The sequence below is a fragment of the Rattus rattus genome, chromosome 14, assembly GCF_011064425.1.
Source record: "Rattus rattus isolate New Zealand chromosome 14, Rrattus_CSIRO_v1, whole genome shotgun sequence".
NCBI lineage: Eukaryota > Metazoa > Chordata > Mammalia > Rodentia > Muridae > Rattus > Rattus rattus.
The window spans coordinates 55,891,698-55,917,179 of NC_046167.1; the positions used below are offsets into that span (position 1 = coordinate 55,891,698).

At 42.7% G+C, this 25,482-nt stretch overlaps 1 protein-coding gene across 1 annotated transcript in view; it reads right to left on the reverse strand.

Annotated features, from left to right (window-relative positions):
- F13a1 (coagulation factor XIII A chain) overlaps window positions 1-25,482 on the reverse strand; it is a 209,230-nt gene that overhangs the window by 1,797 nt on the left and 181,951 nt on the right. Inside the window, 2 exon segments of the mRNA XM_032884627.1 lie at window positions 8,779-8,915; window positions 22,909-23,069. Of these exon segments, the coding sequence (XP_032740518.1) occupies window positions 8,779-8,915; window positions 22,909-23,069 (298 nt within the window).

Genomic DNA, 25,482 nt, shown 5'->3' on the forward strand with positions numbered 1-25,482 from the left:
TGTCTCCTCTCTCAGCTCATGATGGCCATAGGACCACCCATTAGATCCTTTAGCCTAGTTGGCTGATTCAGCAAGACATGACCTATCTGAGGCCCCTTTGTGAGTCTGTGCAACACTGGCTACCACCAGCTCCACCAATCATGGCTTCTTTCACCTGGCTACACTTTCTGGTCTTCTAGAAGATGTGAGAACATGGCTGAGCTTTCCTAGCTGTGAACGCCAATTTAGTGCCAAAGCCTCTTCTGTGGTCTTGTCCATGGGACTGATCTGCTTTATCTCATCTTTGTTCCACCTGTTCCCTCCTGGAACTAAAGTCCTACTTGGACCTTCAGCAGTCTTTGCGGAGGATTTGACACTTGCTAACTCTCTTGGGATGAACCTTGCTCCCTTGACAACTATCTGAACATGAACTATCTTGATGACACCTTACATTGAAAGTCATCATTCTCTGTAGTCCATATTTATAACTTAACCACCAGCTTGGGTTCCTTCTAACAATGTGTCTTTCTGTTGCTTTCTTTTGGCCAAATCTCTATTCTCGTAACTGAGTAGCTTTTCCTCTCTGGTCAGACCTTCCAAAGTCTCATAGACAAACCTACTCCTGGGGATAGCTGATATTAGTGAGGGCTGAGAGATACTTCGATTTCTCTAGGGTGCTTTTCACACATCCTTCCACAGAATTCTGGAAGGAGATAATATACATGAGTTCATGTGTATGCAGGGCCTTAAGTAGATACTTTAGACTTAAACTAGGGTGGTCACTTTTCCAAGATTGCATAGTTAGCAATGGGCAGAGCCAAGGAATGACCAATGTTCCTTCCATTCCCTGATCTATAAGAGAAGACTGTATTTAATATGGGAGTCTATAGTAGGTGTCTTATATGATCACTGTGTTTACTTTTTCCACAGATTTTATTTCTCTAAAAAGGCAGACTTTGACTGGTTCCATATGAAGAGTTTCTTGCAGATTTACACAAGGAGGATTCCTGGTTTGGGCTTTCTGACCTTTGGACTGCTTGGAAACCAGGACCATCTTTTTCAGGGAGAGTGGAAGGGAGGTTAAACAATATCAGTGCAAAAGAGGGCTGGGGAGATGACTAAGCAAACAAAAGTGCTTGTCATGAAAACATCGTCTGGATCTCCTAAATCTATATCAAAACATACATACATACATACATACATACATACATACATACATACATACACACACACACACACACACACACACACACACACACACAAGTTAAAAATGTGAGTGTGACAAACCCAGCACACAGGAGACTGAGACAGGGGATCTGTAGAATTGGATGGCTGCCCTGACTAGCCAAAAGAGTGAGCTCTGAGTTCAATGGGAGACTCTCACTTAGCATATAAGCTGGGGAGTTATCGAGGCAGATGCTTGTGTCAATCTCGGGCCTTCACGTACAAGTGCAAGTAAACACACACATGAGAACACACACACTTACACACACATAACCTTATTCTTTTCATGGGCTTATGGAGGTACAGCATGTTAGAAATGGCTTAAGCCAATATCCTATTTTATAGATGATAAAAGTGAGCTCCTAAAGGATCTACAGAATCGCTAGCATTGCAGCGTCAAATGGCCAAGAGAAGAAAAGAGAAGAGCAGAAGTTGGAGATAACTGTGGATTCTTTCTAGATTCTTGCTTGCAGGATAGGCTAAATCTCACAGAATCCTAAACATCTGGAAGCAAAATGGGGAACTTTCAACAGAGCAGAGCCGAAGAGCTGACTGTTTCCATGTGGAGGTGGTTTGACACAAACTGCCCAGGGCAGACCTGGTCCAGTGGGTTTGGAGCCCCATAGGTGCCGTAAATACTTAGTAATTATGGATGTTTAGATGCTATGAAACAGGGAAATTTTGATTATATAAGAATACCAAAGAAAATTCTTTTGGCCATAGCAAGGTTCCAAAATAAACAGTATAGGGTGCAGGGTTTATTTTATGGTTACAGCTGTTTGTCAGTTGGAACTATAGAGAGAAAAGCAAATTGGAATGAATTTAATAACTTAAAATTTCAGACACTAGTAGCTAATCAATCTGCAGTCCCTGGTGTCTGGATGACACAAAAACTGTCCTGTGATGACAGGCTTCTGAGCCATGGAGTTGGGACACTTGGGTCCTAGACTTGACTCATTTGATTAGGGAATTGTAAATTCCTGTCTTGTCTGTAAAGTAGTGATAACCCTATAGAACTCTTGTAAGATTTCATGAAACAAACTTTGCAAACGGTCTACATCTTAGCAAACATCACTGGGCATGCAGTGGAAGATTCAGAAAGTATCAGTTGACATTTTTAGCTGCGTTAGATCTTTTATTTGGTTATTTGATGACAAAGGATTGGCTCCGTCATAGACAGAAATATATAATCCTTACCAGATAAATTCATAGTGTGATGAAATTCTTACCAGATTATTATGGTGACATTGAGGCAAGGGCAGTCCTTGGGCTTTAAAACCTGACTTAGGGCTAAGCAGAAAGTGAAGGGAACACTATCACATGGCCGGTGGGTCAGCTATTATAAATGCGTACATCTTCTAACTGGGACTGCAAGCAAGTTTTGATGGCCTTAGTGAGTAGGCTGAGTCAAACTGTCTTCCCCTAGTGGTATGTGAGCCTGGAGGGCTGCTTGGGTCAGCAGCATATGAACATGGCTGGGTATGAATGCTTATCAGACCATATGAGAGAGCAGGATACCTCACTTTTCCTTAAACGACATTTATCCTGGTAAACAGAAAAGTGGGACTGGGAATAAAGAAGGGAAAAGGGAATTGGCAAGGCATGATTCTGAGGTGGGCATCAGACCTACCTATTCAGTGGGGAAAGTGCTCTCTCTGTGTGTTTCTCTGCTCTCCCCACCTCCTTCTTTCTTTTTTGGGACAGAGTAGCCATGGATGTTCTGGAACTGGCTCTATTGACCAGGCTGGCCTCTAACTCACAGAAAACACTGCCTGTCTTTGCCTCTTGAGTGCTGGGGTTATAGGCATGCTCCACCACTGCCCAGCTAAAGGAAGGTGTTCTTATCAGACACACAGGGGCCGCTTTCAGACTGGCTGAGGCAGACAAGGATCTCATTGTTCACATCAATGAGCAGGATAGAAAGCTTGCGAATGGAGCTGGGGTTGTGGGAAAATTGGAATGAGGAAGGAATGATGGATATCTCTCAAGAACTGAGATGTGTCAGGGGACCAGAAAAAAGTGCTCGTGCCCAGCAATGAAGAACCCACAGCACTAAGAGATTTTGTGGTTAGTGCCACTAATTGCCAAGAGAGGTCTCAAGGTCCAGAGTCAGGCCCTTTCGCCTGGGCACTGGGAACAGGCTGGAAACACAAATGTGCTCTGGTGATCCTTAGGTTGGGACTGGGTATCTGTGGGAGGGATACTGCCAAGGACAGTCAGATGTAGCCCAAAGGCTGCAGTCACATGAGTTCCCATTTGCCTTTGCGATTCCAGAATTACATTAAACAGGGGTCAAAGGAAGGGAGACATATGGGGCCATATGCCTCTCCTTGACCTTTTAGCGTAAAGTTAAACCACCAAAATATCACTTAAGTCAGCAAAAACAATGTACGTTCCAGACACCTGTGCCACCACATGCTCTGGGACAGAAAGGGGATGAGCTCTGATTATGGTTTGAATGTGACGTGTTCCCCACAGGTTCCCAGTTCCCAGTTACTAAGGAGCCATTTTATGTGAGAGTGGTGGCCAGTCCTTCCCGCTCTGCTTCCCAATCTACCCCAGTGTGAAAAACACCCCATAAGCTCCCAGAATAAAGCCACTGGACCAAGGTGACATGCTTTTACCTCCATGATGCCTTTGACACTGTGTGATAGAATAAATTCTTCTTCTCTAAGTGGCTTCTGTAAGGTGTTTCGCCTTATTTGTGAGGAGTCACACATCCCCAAACACTGAATGGGAAATGTTCTTTTCCCCCTGTATATGGCCAGTGGATGAGAAGCACCATGGAAACACTCCCAGTGCCCAAGGTATTGCATTCCCAGTGGTAATTATAATGTTCAAATTGATTTTGTAGAAGTTAATATTTTCCTCGTTTTGGTTCTTTGTAGCTACGGCTCTCCACATTATTTCAACCAGGTTCCAAATTATGAAACGCATAATCTCTGTGTAAAGATTGTTTCCAATTTGACTTTATGATCCAAAGCTTGAAAAACCCTGTCTTCGCTGTTGCTTATTTACCAAAGTGATTGAGCATTAACCACTGAATAAGGGCAAGAAGCAGGTCTGGAAAGTGAATTGTCCTACCCTCAAATTTATGGCAAGAGTGTCAGAAACATACCCCCCTCTTTTAATGTCACCTCCACCTTTTGAGATCACTGCTTGCTCTGCCTGAGTCTCTTTTGTTTAGGGAAGTCCCTGCTGCCTACATGTGCTCAGGTGCTCAGTCCCTAGTATAGAGGGAATAATCTGATGTGAATGAGAGTTTGTGGTATTTATGTCAAAACATCTCTGCTGTCCTTACCTGTATCCACCCATTCTCTCACCTGTAGTTTTCCATATGTCAGTCAATGTCCTACTTTGCAAAAAAAGTTAACCCTGCTTCAGGCTCTATCATGGACTGGTGCAATGCAGGAAATTACCTCCCCCAGGAACAGACCCTTCAGCCTTGTTTCTTCCTTTGCTATTATTAGCAAAAACCATCCATACAACATGCATACGGATGAAGACACTCGGATATGAAAATTCACATGTGGGGCATTTTGCTTATGGATAAATGCCTCACAGAAAGGAGAAAAATAGTTTGCTCATTTCAGCTAGTGAAATAATGTTGGAATAAACCTCTATCCCGGGTACAAGTGTCGTGAAAAATGATGCTGAAAATGTGCTGAGCCATCAGGATGCACTGGCCATTTATCATCCTGAGTGCATGCAGGCAAACGCAGCCATCATCACCGTGAGCTGCAAGCACCTGTGGTTCAGCCTCTGCCTAGCTTTTAGCTTCTAAGAACTTCAGTTTAATCTTAGATCACCAAATTGGGGATTTTTTTCCCTCTTGAATTAATTCATTGGACCTGATCTTGTTTTTAAAGGCAAAAATGACTCTAGAAGAATTTAGCATTCTGGAAGTATCAAATACAGAAATGTAAAAGTTGAGGGTCACGGGAGGCAGGAACTCTGAACACCTGAGGTAGGCGAGAGGCAGAAGGGCTGAGAGTGGGGGTGCGGTAAATCACGCGGCAGTAATGTCAGTTTGCATTAGTGGGGTGGTGACATCGCAGTGCTCTCTGGTTTTCTGGTTCTGTTTCCATGCTCACTGGTTCCTGCCCTACGTCCTCTCCACTGCAGGCTTGAGAGATTCTCTGTATCAGATATGAAGGAGACCAAGATCTGGGAGATGGATGAAGGTAGTGATTGTCTGACTATTAAGAACCCAGAACCCTATAGGGCTTTACAGGAGGTTGGATTAGTTATATGAATTTGGCACTCCTAGGTTAGAACAACATTAAGCACAATGGGATATTTCTAATTATCTGGATCTATGGAAATGGGTGCTGGTTGCCTCTGGGCTTACTTGAAAAGGAATATGCCGGAGGCAGGAGGAAACAGAATGTTATCAAGCAAGTCTTGAAAACAAATTCGTTTGATGCCATGTCACCCCCCGCCCCCCATGCCTGACTCTGAGGTAGAAAGTTTTCCTTGCTTGGAGAGAGTGATACTCTTGGTCTGAGTTTCCATAAGAGATTGAGGATTACTATGGATTGAATATTTGTATTGTATTTTTTTTTCAAAAATCTATCTGTTGCAATCCCACCCCTGTATGATGGTGTCTAGAGACAAAGCTTTTGTGAAGTCATTAGATGAGGTTGTGGGAATGGGACCTTTGTGATAGATTTAAGCTCTTAGAAGAAAGGTACAGAGTAACCACCTACTTTTTGTTTCACCATGGAGAAAACCTGACAGGGAAACATACAGCTATTGGCCAGCTGAGAAGGAGATCCTCAACTGGAACCCAATTGCCTGGTTCTTGACCTTAGACTTCCCTGGCTTCAGAACTCTGAGAAATAAATGTCATGTATAACTTCCGAGTCATTAGAACATCTGATGAACACAGAAGTCCCCATCTGCCTGCCCTCGGCCCATCTGCCATAAACTTAGGCATCAGTTACTCATGCTTCAATGTATTTTAAGTCAATGTGAAGGGAAGATATCTTCCTTATGGGGACTGGCTTCATGTCTCCTTTCCTTGATTTACCTCACAATACCAGACACTGACAATAAGCAAATAATTCTTAGACTAAGTGTGCTTTGACCTCTGTCCTCCATATGCTGAGTCATTAACTATGATGATCATCTTTTTATGGGATGTAGCATCCCTTTCTGTGTTGCATTAGTCAGCTTTCCATTACTATAATGAAATGCCTGTCAAGAAGTTAAAAACCTTTTGCTCATAGGTCATAAGTTTCAAGTCCTAGGTTGTGTTTCTCCATGTACTCTGTCTGTCTATCTATCTATCTATCTATCTATCTATCTATCTATCTATCTATCTATCTATCTATCTATCATCTATCTATATCTATCTAACTCTATCTCCCCCCAGATGATTTCATGTGGAACTTTATAGGTCACTTATACAAACCCTAGAACATGTGTTGGCCTTGATTGAGGTAGAATTCCCAAGACAGTCAAAGTGCAGGTACAACATGACTTTCTGGCACCCCAGAGAAATCTTGTGTTACTGAGAAGAAAAAATTGGATACAGCAGGCGGCTGTTCAGCAAAGAGAACGTGTTCCATTTTGCCTGAGCAATTCCTGTATCTAATTGGAGTGGGAAGGTGCAAGAATGGGTGAGGGAGACTCGCTTCTGACAGAAACAGGGCTATTGCTATTGACCTCTTCCTCTGGCTGGCGTTGATTTCTAATTTAATTCCTTTTTTCCCCTTGCAACTCTCTTATCAGCATAGGGAGGCTATTAAGGCTTGTGTTTGCATTTTTTTAAAAAGCACTCAAATAATTTTCTCCATTGTGTATTGCATTTGCAAGAAGGCTACTCCGAGATGAAGAGATGTAGGAGTTGTAAGCGCTGCAGTTACAGAGAGCATTTTATGAGCTATAAAGGTGTTTCAGGAAGGCTGAGTGAGACCTGGAATTTGTACTACAACTTACTGAGAAGGATGACCTCTACCAAGGGCACTGGGAAAATTCCCAGCATATAGGTTCATATGGCAGTTTCCAGAGTCCCCCACTTCCTTTTCTATGCTTTGGAAGGTCACTCCCAAGAAATGTGCTAGATTGATTGATGTCGACAGGGACTTATTTGTAGTAGAAATGAAAGTAATAAACCTCAAAGATTGGGATCCATTCTGGATGTCACACTTTAAGAGGATCACTGATAAATTGGAGTACTAAAGAGAAGGAGGGAGCATCACATTAGAGGTAGGAAAGATGAAGTAAGGACATGTATTTCGGACCTGGTGGGGAAGACTTAAGGAAGAAGAGAAGGCTGTTTGCAAACTTTTCAAGCCAGCAGATGAAGAGAAGTGGGCCTTTTGTTGCTCTAGTAAGAAATTAGGATCTCCAGTAAGACAGGTAGAAAAGGGCGCACTGTGTCTGCAGATAGAGCTACCTGATCAAGCATGAGCCACTGTGTGAGCATCAACCTTTTAAACACGTCAGCAGAGTTGTAGTCTGGTTTCCTTCTCACTGAAGAGTGGAATCCTATTCACATTACTACCTAGGTTGAAGTAGTTTTGGCTTTGAAGACTGGGCCAAGTCTAGAACCCTTCAGGCTCAACTAAAAGAGCAGCAACCGAGGCCAACAGTTCTAGGCAGTGACTGTTGGAAAAATCTGAAGGATGGTGTTGGAAGGACAGAAACCCACATGTGGAAAGGGATGTCTTTCCCTGTCATCTCTGAAACACTGAAGATATTCAGTTAGCCTTGATTGATTCCTGAAGAGGAATTGTAGAAAAGTAATCTGAACACGAACTCCATAAATATGCCACCTTGGCTCAGACTTTGGACTCTATTCTCATATATATCATGGGAGCAAACCAGTCTACCTCTTTATTTGTTTGTTTTTCCTGACAGGGTTTTACTGTGTGACCTTGGCTGTCTTGGAACTCACTTTGTAAATCAGGCTGGCCTTGAACTCACAGAGATCTGCCTGTCCGCCCCTCCTGAGTACTGGGATTAAAAGCGTGCACCACCACCACCACCTGGCACCAGCCTACCTCTTTAGGTCTCATATTCCTGCATCTACGTCAGTGAGTGGTTCAAAGGATTTAATAGAAGTGTTAGACCAGCCCTCTTTCTACCATATCCCACAGAAATAGTTCATAATAAGGAGAAACTTGCCAGATATTTTCAGTGGTATTAGATATAATAGCTATCTGTCTGACTGACTGACTGTCCATCTGTCCATCTGTCCATCTGTCCATCTATCTATCTATCTATCTATCTATCTATCTATCTATCTATCTATCTATCTATCTATCTATGAGATAGAAGTAGAAAGATATAGATAAATAAATAGGTAAGTAGGTAGGTAGATAAATAGATATAGGTAGATAGGTAGATAGGTAGATAGATAGATAGATAGATAGATAGATAGGTAGATAGATAGATAGATAGATAGATAGATAGATAGATAGAAAGATAGATAGATAGATAGACGGACAGATGGACAGTCAGTCAGTCAGACAGATAGATATTATATCTAATACCACTGGTATAGATAGGTAGGTAGGTAGAGCTCCATCAGCTCTTCGCTGCTTCCCTTCTTGTCCTGGTACTTACCGGAACATCTTCCTCTTGGGTCTCATCACTCCAGGACCTTCCAAGTGAATCCAGACATTTTTTAGCGTTTCTTTCAAAGGATTTGTGAACTCAACAGTCACAATCATATCAGATCCAACCATGGCAGTGCCTCGGACCTGTGAAACAAGTTAGACGACAGCACAGCACATTAGCCACAGCCCACCATTTCGGCTGTCATCTCCTTAGGCGGTGTTCTCTTGTTGCTGAAGTTTTACAGTGTGGTTTCTCCTCGGCAGCTCACCAGTGAGAGGAAGAGATACTATGCTTCAACTGAGGAATATCTTACGAGGAAAAGATGTACTAATTACAACCCCACTCTTTTACTCATTATAGAACTTCCTCTAATTAGAGCTGAGTTAATAGCTGTGGCCAACAACTGCTCTCTGTCAGCAGGAGGCAGGAGTGTGTCCTGTGGAGCAACAGATTTCCGAAGTGAGGGTAGCCAAGTGAACTCTGCTTTTGGAAAGAACTCAACTTTCCTGCACAGGTCATGAGGGATTTTAGAAGTCAAGAGGCAGGAAATATCGCAAGGGCTTGTGCTTTCTTATAGATGTGTTAGAAAAACCCCTAAGGAGAGTCCTTGTTGCCATTGAAGCAAAGGAACATCCATGTTAAAATGGGGAGGGGAGGTTTCATCTCAGCCATGTCTGATTCCAGGAGAAAAGAAGTTCAGAGAAATGAGGCTATTTGTGGACTATTTACCCAGAGCAATCACACAGACTGTCAGGTACTTGACAGAGCATCATTCAAAAGAGACTTAATGCTAGTGACAGTTATTTAGGTTATGGTCTTGGGTGATTAACACATTCATTCTTCTCTATTTTTACTACCCTTATTAATTATATAAAATAACAGACTTTGTTATGCCATGTTTTTACACACACACACACACACACACACACACACACACACACACACACACACACACACACACACGTTCTTTGGTGACACCCACCATTACCTTTCTTGCTACCTGTTCCTTGCCTGCTCATTACCTTCTTAAATAGTCTCCTTTCAATTTCTTGCTTAAAAAAAGTCTAGATCCCTCATATGGATGAGCACATGCAGTATTTGTCTTTCTGAGTCTGGATTATTTCATTTAACATATTGATCCTCATCTCCATCTGTTTTCTTGCAAATGACATCTTCCTTATGATAGGATAAACCTGCCTTGTGGCGTATACATACATTATTTTCTTTATCTGCTCATCTGTTGATGGCTATCTAGGCTGTTGCTTCCATGGCTTTGCTATTGTTATGGCATCACTCTGGTCTGCTGACTAAACTCCTTCAGGTATATACCCAGAACTTGCATATCTGGGCCATATGGTAACACTAAATTTAGATTTCCGAGAAGCCTCCATATTAATTTTCATAGTGGCTGCACCAGTATACATTTCTATCAATGGTGTATAAGGATCTCTTTTCCTCTATATTCTCAATATTTGTTGTTTGTTTCCTGGATGTTTCCCCTAACTAGTATAAGATGAAATTTTAGTGCAGTTTAAAAATTGAAGTGTTTATTGAGTTTGTTCTTGGACAATTTTACATATGTATAACATGTGCTCTAATAGCTATAACTCTCTGCTTAATCTCCCCTTGGCTCTTACTGTATCCCCTCTTTCTTGTAAGTCCCATTTCCACAGTCACGATTTTCTGCTGTGATCTTTTTTTTTCTTGACACCTTCAGAGTTAAACAGCACATCTGTGTGACACAGATTTGAAACGGTCCACTGGGGCCTGGTGATAATAATTACTTGGGCACACAACTGAAGATAATCACAGCCCCTCCCATAAAAGCCATCAGTAGCCAATAGTTTAGAGGAAGAAATAGAGCACAGGTTGGACCTCTATGATCCATGGCTGACTGTTGAAAGCTCCATGAATATGATGAAGTCATAACTGTGTTGGCTATGCTCTGTAAGCCCAGAGGTCAGGAGTTCATAGCACTTCTTCTTTTAGCTCTTAGGCTTTCCTCTCCCTCTTCCTTAATTACCTGAGCCTTAGAAGGGTTGATACATTAATAGATGATATTCACAAATGAAAACTCAACTCTAACTTATTCTCAGCACCTTGAACATCCTTGCATTTTTGTGACCACTACCATTCATCACCAAAAGAGGATTCTCTGATTAAAGCTGGAGTAACATCTGTGCTATGTGGGCTTGTAAGGGGTAGAAAAGGCATCAAGATTTCTTTGTCTGCTTAGGGACTGGAATGCTACATAGGTGGATCTGTATAAAATCAAACTCACTTGAGAACAAGATGATGATGAAGATGATATAATGATGATGGTTTTATCCTAATAACAAAGGCATGGTGGGAGATGATGTACAAAAACCAGCTTGCAAGTTGCCCTGAGAGATCACAGTTCAAACTTCTTAAAACATCAGTGCTGCCTTTGACTTGAATAACCATCCTGTGCCCAGAAAATAGTAAGTTGGGGGCATTGTTTTACAGTGGAATTTACTGGCTGCTTGAGTTTTCTATGTAACAACCTGCCATTATTGCATTTTTCTTTAGCCAGTGTATAATATATGAAGACACACAGAGATATGAGACTTTCTTATGAATGGAGATTAAGAAGAAGAACATTGCCTGGAGAAGAGGACCCTTGCTTACCGACTTTACAGCTGAGAATAAAATCTTATGGTTTTGTTTTGCTGGTTTGTGACTATATTTATGTCTATGGGATTTAACACATTCTATCAGAAAAATAAAACTTTCAACCAATTCATCATGTTTATCTCATGTCCGCATTCCTAGGATGTGTTTAGGGGCACTGAGGGTAGGGCAAGCTAATAATGATAGACACAGAAGTAGGAATATCTAAAGGTAAGGGTTGTATGCTGGGAAGAGGTCAGTACTTTAAGCAGTGGGAACTTAAAATTACAGAGGTCTCAGCCCACTCTGGAACAGGAAGCTAGAATCCCAAACGGTAGAGTCTATAATTTGTTTCTTTTGAGCACTCAGGCTCCTTACCAAGGACCAGCTCCATTGAAAAGCATGGTTCATGCGGATTCTCACACAAAAACTGCATTTCTTTCAGTTCCAAGGCACACAGAAAAAAGATATTCATATCATAATCATCCCTTAAAGAGGAAAAGATCTTCTGAGGCAGAACCATTGGTGTTGGCTTTTTTGATTTTAATGAAATAAGTATCAAGCCACTGGCCAGAATAAAATTAAGTTACTTCTATGAAAGAGCCTCAACTTAGAATTCAGGACAGGATGGCCAAGGGTGTTGGAAACTACAACACACTAGTAACCAAATGACCAACGTTACTTTGCTCTGATGTCCACAGGCTCACCAGGAGCAAGGGAGCGTTGGAGCTCCGACAAAGTTGAATATAGCTAAGGTTCAAAGAGGAGATTGGCCAGCTAATGAAACATGGGGCCATGGTTGGACGTTACTTTTGCAGCTTCTAGGGTGGTGCGATGTGAATGGATTAACCTGGTCTGAGGGCTGTAACAAAGCCAAAAGCCAACAAGGCTAGAGACCAGATTTCCCAACCTTAGCACCAGTGGAATTTTGGACTGAATGTGTCTCAGCAGAGGGGTTGTCTTGTGCTGAGAAGGTATTTACCATCATCTCTGGCTTTTGCCCACTGGACGCCAACAGCCAACAATATCCCACAGATGATGACAGCTACAAATACCTAGAAATTGCCAAATATCCCTTGGGAAGCAAAGTACTTTCTTGTCCCCAACTTCCACCTCTGAAAGCCCTGGTTACTGTCATGCTATAAGATTGGATCTGTCACTTTCTTCCCAGGTGTTTTGACTTGATCCCTTTGGGTGTATCATATGGTGTTCTCAGTTTAATACTCTAGTGTGTCTAATTAAAATAACTTTGAAACCCACTGGAATTTAAAAAATAGTTTTCTCTAACTGAGATAAAGCTACATTGACACCTTTGGTAAGGATGTCTGCTATGGTGACTCCAATTCTTTCTGTGAGATGTATTTAGGTACAACTGCCTTCACCAACATCATCACAAGGACAAGCACAAGCCTCTTAATAAAAGGACCTAAGTTGTCCCCAGTCTATAGCAGATTGGGCCTGTCAATAGTCAATCATAGATCTAGGAGGAGTCATAGAGTGCTATCCCTCCTTGCTAAACTATTGGCTACTGATGGATTTGTGGGGAGGGACGGCCATTGTTTTCAATTGCGTACCCAAAGATGAGCCCATCATGTTCCAGTGAATAGTTCCAAACCTATTGCCACTCAGAGTCCCTGCTTCAAACCAGTGAGTAACAAAGGAAAATGAAAAGACAGGAACATGAGAAAGGAAGGTGACGGGAGGAGGAAGGAGAGTAGAGAGGTCTGGGCGAGAGTATTCAGAATGCTTTATGTGCATGTATTACGGTGTCGAAGAACAAATTTAATTAATAGCAACAACAATAATTATTACAGTAATGATATTTGAAAAGAAGGAACACTGCCAGCTGCTATTAACATTTTCTCTGCCCAGCATCGATGTATCCAGTTCCACCTGAATGTATTTGCAGGGAATTCACTCTGAACCGTGAAGGCTCTCCTTTATTTTTCATGACCCATGAGCCCAGATTAAGAGCTATTCCTATGCTGCTGAGCTATTTCCTAGGAAGGTTTCTGGGTTGTGGAAAAACATATCCTTCCATCTCACTGAGGCCTGTGACAAGGAATGTTTCCTTATCTGAATTGCTGGGGATCACCAGTTTAGATATCAGAAGCTTGGAAATTTTTTTATGATATTTGTATATACACTTTACTAGCTGACTGTCTCTAATTAAAAAAAAAATCCAAATGTGAAATACTCCAAACTCTGGAACATGTTTGCATGGCGGTCGAAGCTCAGACAGTTTTGACTTTTGGAGTTTGGGATTAGGAATGCCCAACATGTAACTGAAAGGCTGCCTGGTGTGTTTTACCTTTGTGGATGGGTATTAGATCTGATTTATGATCACAGTATAGAGTCTTCTTGGCTAAGTTCATGAGTCACACCCAGTTGCTTTGTTTCCAGTTATTATCTCTGCAGTTAGTGTCTGGGTTTGGTACATCAATACTCTCACTAGCAGGAGGCCAGAGAGCACTGGATGGTGGGGGAGGACTCTGTTTATGCTGCTGTGTGCTTGTGTTGCGACTAACAAAGATTTGGTATCTATTCTCTTATATTTGTCTCTAGCCCCAAAATTACAACTTCCTGCCCTTGATTCTTAAGAGGATGCTGAATCATAAAAACTCCGAACAGCCTAAACACAATACTTAACTGTTCAATATTCAACGGTCCTTCTTAGAAAATTTCAGTGGCATTTCCTCCCTTTTTCTTAGAATAGAATAAAACACATTCATGCTATCTATTGACTTAGGTAGATATGACGGTATCTGTGAAACATAGAGCAATGGTTCTGTGGGGAAAATAGTCTGTTGAATTTATTTTCCTGTGTTCTGAACAGCTCACTCTTTTTATGCTGTAAAAACATTTCATGTCAACATTACTTTCTCTTCCCCTTTCTCGATATCTCTTCTTTCTTTCACTTCATTTCTTTTTCCTTCCTTTTCTTTCTCCTCCTCCTCCTCCTCCTCCTCCTCCTCCTCCTCCTCCTCCTCCCTCCTCCTCCTCCTCCTCCTCCTCCTTCTCCTCCAACCTTAAAGGGAGGCTTTAGGGAAATCCACAGAATCCTAGAAGGCACAGCCTCATAGGTACTGGTTTAGAGAGGTATGCTTATGACAGGGACCAGAGAAAAGAGCCTGGAACATGCTGTCTTTGGAGATGGCTTATGGTTTTATAGACAGCTCATGGCCCTGGTGTTTGACTGCCTTGGTGGTTTAAATGAAAAATGTCTCCCATAGGGTCAGACATTTGAATACTCAGTCCCCAATTTGTAGTGCTGTTGGAGAGGTATAGGGGCGCAGTTTTGATAGACAAAGTACATCATTATGGTTGGGCTTTGAGGCTTCATAGCCTCACTACTTTTCCAGTTCACTCCCTTCTTCCTAATTGTGTTTGTACATGAGATCTCACAGCTTCCTGCTCCTACTGCCATGCTTGACTACCACCATGATTCTCTGCCATGATATACTCTTACTCCTCTGGATGTGAAACCCAAAGAGACTCTTTCTTCAATAGATTGTCTTTGTACTTTATCACAACAACAGAAAAGTTACTAATGCAACGAATTTTATTTAAAATATTTATTTTAAAACTCAACCCACAATATATCTTTCCAAGGTAACTGTACTCATTAATATTGATGCACTGAGTTCTGCCCTGTATAGAAGATCAGGATAGTGAGCTGTTATCCGTATCCTGTGACAAAAAGGAAAACTCTTTTTTCTCTCCTTGTTTCCCCCATCACCACTCTCTCTCTCTCTCTCTCTCTCTCTCTCTCTCTCTCTCTCTCTGTCTCTCTCTGTCTCTCTCTCTCTCTCTCTCTCACACACACACACACACACACACACACAGAGAGAGAGAGAGAGAGAGAGAGAGAGAGAGAGAGAGAGAGAGAGAGAGAACTGAAAGGAAAGAAAAGTTTGAGAAAGTGAAAATGACCTAGGTTGGCAGTTTGATTCACAGGATTTATTAGATTCACCGAACAGTCCTTATTTGAAGTGCTTTCAATCATGTCTTCCACGTATCATTGGAAATTGAATTTCTTCCCTCCTACTCACCTCACGGTCACTGCTGGAAATAATCTGTTGCTTGTTTGTAAACTGCTCACCAGCTGGGGAGCGGGTACTGCTCTCCACTAACATGAAGGCTGTCACTTACTAAATAATGCCACCAGTTTTGCCAAGGTCAAGTCATGGAAAAGCCCATGTCAACAAAGATGGCAGTCCCTAGCTCAGGTGGCTTATGTTAGACTTAAATGAATTAAAATGAAGTGAAATTTGGAAAATTCTGACTTTGGTGGAGCCTGCTATGTTTTGGGGGATTCAAAAACCTCATTGTGGCTAATACACACCACATTGACAGTGTGCATTTAAAATATCTGTCAGTGTAGAAAGTTGTATCAAGTCAGTTAATCTATATAAGAATTATAGATATCAAGTCGATTAATCTATACAAGAACTATGGATAAACACTGAGTTTACAGATAAGGAAATGGAAGCTATATAACTTGCTTAAGTTCACACAGTAAGGAGGGAAAGGAGACACGAATGCAATCGGTACTAGATCAATTCTTAAAACTATCCTGTCCTAATTCTGTTTAATAACAACAACACAACAGATGACTTACACTGGCTTTTACTTAGTAATATGAGGACACTGCCCATCATTTTCTCTACTTTGGCCATTGAATCCTTGTAGCTCTATAGGCTTGGAGAGTCACATTGTTATTCTTACCCTCTATTCTCTTGGTATTAAAGCAAAACTTAAAAAGATAACTAGAGCTAGTAAATTGGAAGAACCGAACCGGAAATAAATCTAGGTCTTTCTGACTTAAAACATTCTCCTTGAAACACCACCCACACTGTGATCTCTGACAGATGAGATAAAAATAGCAACCCACCGAAGAATCATTTGCAGTGTTAGCTTTTCATGTTATCACTAAACCATCCTTTGAGGGCAACGGTTCTAAGTTGACCCTGAACTATATTTGAAAACACAGCTACCACCCACCTTTTTCTTTTTGACTTTACAAGGAAAGGATTTGATTCCCTCACCAGTGTGAAATGTGACAAGGTGGCCTTGGGGCCTTGAGGTACATTACTGGATGATAATGGGATTTTCTATTTAGGGTAAAGTTGGGGACATGCATTTTAAAAAGAGATCCAGTGGCTTATATGTCCTAGAGTTACAGGGAAGGAAGATGCGGTTGCTTATTCCAGATGCTTTCCTTTGTGTGCCGTCTTTTCTGAGATTTAGACAAAAGTAAGCAGGGAATGAACAGAGCAACATGCACTTTGGGTGTGGCAAATGCTTGAGTTCTCACAGGAAGGAGGAGACTGACACTTAAAGCAATTGGTATTAGACCATTGCTTAACCGTATCCTGTCCTAGCTTTGTTCAATAATAACACAGATGACTTACAGTGCTTTTTCCTTTAGTAAAAAGAGGACCTGCCCATCAGTTTCTTATTTTGGGCTATTGAGTCCTTGCTGCTCTCTGATGCCTCCTTTTCCTTCCCATGCAAACATCATTACACAGCTATCCAGAGAGGTGAGGCAGGAGTGCACACATCAGAGCCTTGGAGTTAACAGAGTGCAGAGTGCGCCTGCTCTGTTGACACAGTTCACACTATTTCCCTACCCGGCTGTGATCCTCTCTGATCAACAGCCATGGATGGGGTCAGCACAGAAATCTGTGGCAGAAGTCCCTCATCTGGCATTCTCTGGGAGAAGACAACTTCAGAGAGAAGAGGCCTCCGACCCTCCTCTTTCCCTTGTCCTTAGAGACCCCTCTTGAAGACCCTCTGGTGATTGGGCCAGAGTCACGGTAGAGCAGGGAGGCTAATGAGAGTTTTTTGTTTTTTTGTTTTTAAATTGGAAACATGGAAGATAGCATGACTTGGATCCTAAATGTCTCCAGAGGGCTTAGGCTACAAGTGTGAGATGAGGTGGAGACGTTAAGGATTAGGGCTCATGGAAGAAAGTCATGTCACGAGGGTTATGTTCTTGACAGAGATATTAGGACCCTGGCCTCTTTCTACTTTCACCTCATCCTGAATAGTGTATTTCTCTGCTATGTGTTCTAATCAGTATGCAGCATAAACAACTGACCAGAGACTGATGCTCTAAAACTGTGGGCCAGAGTCACCCTTTCCTCCTTTTAGTTGATATATATGAAGTATATATCACATGATGTATATGCATATACATACAACAAAATATAACATATACAACATAAATAATAACATATATTATACATATTTAAAAATTTATATATTTGTCACACTGAGAAGGGAAAGTAGTCAGGGCTCCCAAGCCTTTAGCATGGGGCTCAGGGATGCTAAGAACACTGTTTTTGTTTTTCTACTTGCCATTAATGGAAAACCCGGGACATTAAGGCTCCTGTAGGCAAATAGAAGCCTTGTCATTCCTTATCTAGACACTGTTAAGTAGTGCAGGACTCTGACTATATTCCAAATGGTTCCCCCAATTTTAATTTGCTCTCGGAGACACAGGTGTATAAGTCATGATGCTGGAGGAACAGGGCCCCAGAATTCACCTTGGCACTACACTGCCTCCCTACAGAGACATGCAGAGTCAGGCTTCTAAGATGGCCTGGGAATTTCAGCAAGAATCACAGCTACTAATGATAGGCTTTAGTTGGAACATAACAGTATGATAATTATTGAGACAAACCACGCTAGTGTCTAGAGCCAGATGAAGTGGACACAGGGTTGAATCATGATATACCTTGTCCAGGTAAGGAAGTGTCCCTTTTTCATAGGGGGTAAAGCTTTTCATCAGGCTATGGTGCTTGGTAAGTGGGTAGACTTGTCTCTCTGAGCCTGGATGGAAACAGCTGGTGTAGGTGTAAGTCCTGGATGAGATGGGGCCTTCTTTGGATATTATTCAAGGGGTTAGCAGTGACACTTCCCATGTGACTTATTCTTACCATCCCCATGGGAGCTGTGAAGCTGTTATTAGCTCGGTGCCTTTTAGGTGGGAGTGTGGGTCTGGAGGCCTGCCCTGGCACTGTGCTTGTCTACTTAGCTGCCCAGTTGCTGCTGGCCAACTTGAGCACGAGAGAGTCACTAGCCCTCATTGTTGACAACCAGAGAATCCTGTTAAGTCCCTGTTCACACACTGGGTCACAGCACTTTGACAAATGTGTGTGTAGTCTGCAGACCAGCTTGCTTGTTCCTGTGGCCCCTCTCCTCCAAAAGGCAACTGCTCATTAACAATTAAAATGCTGGGAGCCTTTTCCCCGTGACTTAAAGCAGCTTTTGACAATCAACACATGGGAAGGCAGAGAAAAAAAATTCTAAGTCTGCTTTTAATAAAATATACTTTTCTCATCAAAATATTTTGATAGCACAGAAAAAGAGATGTATGCTCATTAAAGTTTAATGAGTGTCTCCCCCCGCCATCTCCCATATGAGGATCACACGCCGTGACTCATGAGTGGTGGGTGCTGGGCACAGTTAAATGGGAACAAATTTATCTCCAACCCAGTGTCTATTGCCATGGGGATGAATGGAGTCTGAGATATGCCCATTCTGATGTAAGAACCTGGCTACTGGCCCATGTGGTTTGGTGGATGGTAGCTTAGGTTCAGATGGGCAGATCCATGATCATGCCAAGATGTCTGGATTTGCACTAAAAAGGGAGATGGGGAAGAACAGCTGGATTCTAGCTTCCAGGCAGCTCCAACCCTGGGGTCTAACCTAAGAGTCCCAGAAGGCAATGTTTTGGGGCCAAGGCTTTGTATAACTCTTCAGAGACAGAGTTGATTATGCTACAGACATGGTCACAAGTTTCCACCAAAGCCTTGTTCGTGGAGCCAATGACAAAGCTTCATCTAACACATTCTAGACTCAACTCAAAATGTCTCTACATGCTTTCCTGAGGCTATCTTTAGTCTAGCCTGGCTCCCAACCTTTACCCTAAACAAAGCTATTTCTGTGGTCTACCCTACCCTCCAACACAATTCCCAAAGCTTTCCTCTGGTATCTAGATGTTTCTCTTTTTATCTTTCCTCGTAACCATTCATTTATGACAGCCTATTTATTCCCTAGGTCTAAATTCTTGATAGTTCATCAGAGCTGTGATCTCCCAACTTCATGAGCCCAAAACCTTCCTGTTCATTCTGCCACCACTCCTGCTTCTCATAGAAGTCCCAGCATAAAGAACAATGTGGCCCAGAGATCTCAGATGCACACCAAGAGAGATCTGAGAAAGAGGCTTCTGTCCTTCCTTGATCAGGTATGTCCATCAGACAGTCACTTATAGAAGCACCTCTAGCTAAGCACCAGTGGCATGTAGCAACTGTTTCCTGTGGGTTGTCATCACTCATCCTTGGCCCAGTCAACACAAAGACGCCATGAGGTAAGAATTGCTATTGCCATTCTTGCTTCAGTAGAAAAAGAGACTCTGGGAGGCTCAGTGACTTGGTAGGGTTGCATGGGTGTCCTGTAGAGAAAAGTTTTAAATTCCCTTGGCTGCAGGGCTCATGTTTGGTCACTAGCTATAAGGTACTAACTTCTCTGGGCTTTGGTACAATGAAGGACACAGTAATACCTACCTCTCAGATAAGATGATACAAGGGCATTACTAAAATCGCAGTGCTTAATCTCTCTCAGCTGCTGTCACTGCTATCAGCATGCTGGCCTCCTCCCTCCTCTTCTTGCCTGTAGAATGAAGCTGGAAGGGTCTGCCTTTCTAACCCCTTCCTTCATGTTTACCCTGTGCCTGGTATATCGATATCCAGCATCTGTGAGAGGTCCAGTCTGCTGTGAGCCCATCCCTGATTCAAAGGGATGGACAAAGTATTCTAGCATTTTCCTAACGTTCAGTGAGGTGGCATGTTGTAGGTAATTTTGGACCACAGGTTTTGAACCATTGTGGGCTTTGTACTTTTACTGTGTTTGGAGTTCCTGTTTTATGCCACTTATGTGACTTAGTTCTCTGACGTGTTCTCCCACATAACAGTCCAACAGAGTATTTTCTTACCATATTTCCAGCACCCTTAACAGAAGCCCCTTTCCTGCCCTCCTCATCACTTCCAGTGCATGACTGGCTTCTGAAGGATACAGTTGTATGTCTCCATTGCCACAGGTGCCTAGTACACTATCCACAGTTGCTGAAATCTGGACCTGTCACAGCTGTGATATCTGAGTGGCATTAAGGTGTGCAGTCCCTTCCCCTGACACATCTCTTTTCCTGTTTAGATTTACTTTAAACTCGAAGTTACTGGGGTTAATGGTTAAGGCTTCTGTGATAATGCCTCACCTATAGTTTTTCCAGACAGGCTTATCCGTGAACAGTATCAGATCTTCTCTCTCAGGAAATGACCTTGACTCTGAGTTTCCACCAGAACCAGCATCCCTGCTTCTGACCTGGAAATTAACCCAAATTGAACCCAACCAACCCTGGTTCAAGTCCTGCCCTCATCTACTAACTTGTGGAATCAGACCTCTGATTCTACCATTTCAGTTGCTCTTAAAGAAACCTAAAAGATAGGAAAAAAAATCCAAAACCTTTCTAATTAATGATATCCCAAAAGATCAAAGGTATCAGTTTCTTCTATACACACATTTTATTATCAGTGGTGCAATTAAATTCTATTTTGTGCTGTGGTCTGAACACTTCACAGCTCGGAAAGACCTCTCCTGAGATCTTGGCAGGGACAAGCCAATGCTTCATAATGAGGTGAACATGAGAACTGCCTCTGGTGGGAAAGGCAGAGATCTAACCATGGGCACAGGCTGTCTAACATTCCCCTAAGAGCAGCCAAGATGCCTTTGCTATGTGACTGAGGGACATATTCAAGGTCTCTGACTATGGGAGAGCCAGCGTGACCCCTGCTACTGGGGTCCCTGTGCCCTGAGCTAATGAATTCATGCTCTCATGGCAATATGGCCCTCCTGGAGCAACCCAAGTGCCCTGTTTTCCTGTTTAGCATTTGTTTCTGATCTCTCTCAGACTATACATTCTCATTTGCATTCCACCTTTTAAGGCCTGTGGTGCAGACAGTGCCAATCTCAACAGGTGTATGGTAAATGGCTGCAGTTCAAGAACAGAAGAAAGGAGATGATATGGACCTTCCTAGAGGTAGAGGCTCTGATACTCTGTTCCTCAATGGGCCCTACACATATTCAAGTTTGTGTGAGCCTCATTTTGGAGTGGTCCAAGTACCAGATTTTGAGAAGTGGACAAGGCAGTTCTCATCCTGCTTCTGTAACGGGACTGCTGGGGTCGGAGACCTCGTTCTACATCTTGATGATGATGGGATCTTGCACGAGTTTTACAACCTCTCTGCACTTCAGCTTTCTCACTTATAAAGGGGAAACATTTGTACTGCTTATCGATAGAGTTTATTGAGTGTTAGAACCTCAGTTATATATGTGATATACTTTGATAGCAGCTGCCAGGGTCCAGTATATAAGCAAGCAGGGAAGTCATATTGAATGCCACACAATAGCCATTAGCTTAAAAAATGGTTCATAAGAAATAAGGCTCATTTCTCACTCCTGCCCTGTGTTTCGTCTCTGGGGCCACTTGGCTTACTTGGTTACTTTAGGACACTTCGTGTTAGGAAGATTTATATGAATCCCCCAGTCTCTCAAGAAATGAATGCTCTCCAGACACCAGGGAAGCTCTCTAAGGCCACATCTAGATGGCATAAAATAACACTCTCCAAAGTGACCACTGGATGTTTGGCTTCTAGTGCTTGGAAGGTGTCTTGGTAAGCTATCTACTGATGCTACCAGAAGTCAGTCTTGGTGCTGAGAAGCAGGTAACCCATCCCCCAGCTTTCTTTTACCAACCCCCCCTTCCCCGAGCAACTTGAGAAGAAATACCCTGTATTACCTGGACAATTAACTCTGTGCTCACTACACAACTAATGCTGTGAACCAAGTAGGAAAAACAAGCCATGGTAACAGAAGCCAGAAAATTTGTCATCTTGGTGAGTGGGGAAGACTGTGAACAAGAAAAAGCAGGACGGAACTTCCTGAAGACTGGGAATCCTCTATATTTTCATGTGGCTGGTGCTTATAATGGCATATGTATATTCGCCTATTGCTCTCCAGCTGTATACTTCAGCTTGCACATCCTACTGAATACAGTCACACCCCAGTGAATGACATTACTGCCCCCGATGCAGAAGGGACAGTGTAGGCAGTTTACAAGCCTGACCCACTTTATTCTAAAGACACAGAGAGTTCTGAGTCTCTGTCTCTATCCCACATCTTTATCTTCCTCCACAAGTGTGTTTATACCACAGGTTATATTTATATCTGCAGTCACATCTATATATTTAAATAAGGAGAGAAGAGGAGTGTTACATGTTCGAGACTATATATAGAATGGCTTGCTTCTTTCAAAGAACAGGAGGATCCTAGCTCTATTATGTCTTTTGGACACCCCTTTCCCCAGACACACATATACACAGTCTGGCTACCTGACTAAGCCCTTTGCCCTCCTTTCTTGTCTGAGATATGATGTTCACTGACCTTGATGGTGACCTTGGGGATAGTCAGCACTATGGACTTCTGCTTGGCCAGGACGACCCTGGTCTCATTGATGCGTGCAGTGACGAAGAAGTGCAGGAGTCCCTGTTCCAGAAGGTAGCTCATATACTCGCCTGCTCTGATCAGCACCTCCTTTTTCTCGACTGGAGGGAGGAAAAACCAACAAGGCTGCCATCAAGACCTGGACAAGATGGCATATGGCTTACTTTTCCTCTCCCATCTGCCCCACGTTAGTACACAAGTCATTAGGAACACAGCAAAAGTTAGATACAAAAGTCAATCAGGGACGAGCTCTCCTGTCTGGTGAGCGAGGAAAGCATACACTCGAAATGTAAGTCAGTGAGGTCTTACTGCAAAAGGAGTTGTCAGACTTTCCAAGCATTGTTTTCGTTGCTGTAAAATGGGAAGCATAAACAGAGATATTAAAGGTAGAGCCTAGGATCTTCAATCATGGGGACTTCGATCTGGGCCAAGGCAATCCCAAGATGGCGGAAAAGGAGCATAGAGCTTTCTCTCTCCTCTTTATGATTGGGAAGACCTCTGTGTTGAAACCCTACTGCAAGCTTTCAGAGTAGAGGACAAGCCCTGCAGAATGGCATGGGGGCTGGGAGTAGTCTCACTCCCCTTTCAATCTCCACGGGGGCTGAGGATGCACAGTTGTATCTGAAGCCTGGGTCCATTTGCTCTGTGGCTCCATTTCCCATAGCCTGGGATTGTAGAGCCCAAGGGGCAGTTCTGCAGGCTGAGCCCAGGTAGGTATGTCCTTAGATATGCCCCCTGCTGTTACCAAAGATAGTAATAAACAGTGGTCTTCTTCTGGTTTTTCTTGGGGGAGTTTGACTACTAGGTTTCCTTAGGGTAGCAAGATCTGTCCATCTCCTTTTGACCCATCTTTGCAGAGGCTTTTATCACCACTTATAGTCTCAGCCTCAGGGCTCCCTTCTTCTTGGAGGCAGCCCATTCTCTCAATCATGGCCCAGAAGAAATGGGGCTGTGCATTCAGGCCCCAGAGAACAGTGCTCCTGAAATAGTCCATTATATAAGTGCCATGTTTTGCCACCGCACAAGAAATTGTTCTAGATAAAGTTTATTAAACGCGGCAAGAGAAGGAGGAATAGATTTTCACTGTATGAGTGGTGGAAATGGGAGGCTGCCAACATCATTTATGGTGTCTGGGGAAAGCCAAGGGAGACACAGGCTGGAGCTGCCTCATCTCTTCCAAAAAGCAAAGAAACTAAATATAGCCAAGTGACAATGACAACACCTTTGAAGGTACTGGGTGGTTGAAGTTATTCAAATCTCCCAAGCTGACTCTAGCCCACACACTCCCTTTAATCACCAATCTGAAAAGTCTGCTTCCCATTCTCCTTAGAAAACTTTATTTGCAACAGAGGCACTGAAGGATGCTTGATTAGGGTTAGAAGTGTGTGATTTTGCAAAAGACTAAGATTTAATTTAGATTGCAACATGCATTTCGTTGCATGCAATTGATGCCACATTAATTAGTAAATTAGCAAAAGAACAATGAAGTTCTAATTCTCTTGACGTTATCTTGGACAAGGCCTGGGTGGTGTAACTGATGGAGCTGTATTAAAATTGACTTGGACTTAGGTTTGATCCCTACATGAATGACTCAGTAGAGAAATACATTACATCATTCTAATCCATTAACTCATATAAAGTTGTCTCCCTATTTTTAATTTTTGCAGGGCAAAACATTTATTTTGGCTTATGATTTGAGGGCATTACAGTCCACAATGGTGTGGAAGGTCCAGAAGCAAGCCTGAGGCTGTAGTGTCTGGTTATGCTGCTTCTGCAGTCAGGGAATGGCTTGAGTCCACCCTTTAATTTGGTTAAGGAGTCAAGGAAGATTGAGAGAGTGCATGTGAGGTTAGAAAGGGGGCTGTACTCTATTTCTGGTGTAGAGAGATGTGATGGATTATAGACAATTCCACACAAGGTCCCGGTTCACACCCATTGGTTCAATGTTCCTGCCCAGTAGGGGTCTAGGCTCTGTAACCTTCATGTCTTTAATCATGTTAATCCAGCCCGAGTTTTCCACTATGTTGGAAGGTAACAGGAATGCCAAGGCATTTCACCACTGCCATTCATGGAGTTTCCTCTGCTCCTTCCTCTCCTGTGCAAAGCCAATCAAGTGGACTCTTCAGAACATGTACAAATAAGACTTGCTCTTAGCACTGTCAACAGGACCACCACATTCCAGCCGGATGATTGTTACAGCTCCATCACATCCACTTGATTGTAACTGGTCTCCAAGCTCCATCACTGCTTCTGCGAGTCCCTTCACAACACAGCCAGTGCAATCTTTCTTACGTTTTAATTTAGAAAATTATCACTGCGTGTGGGTCCAGGCATATGAGTGGAGATCGGAAGACAAGTTACAGGAGTTGGTTCTCTTCTTCCACTACGTGGAGGATGGAACTCAGCTGGCTAGGCTTGGTGGCAGGGAATAAAGCTGAAGTTTGTGCGAGGGACAATACTCATTCTGTGAGTTAAGCCCATCACTTTTCATTGGCTGCTTTTGTTCCTGTTTGA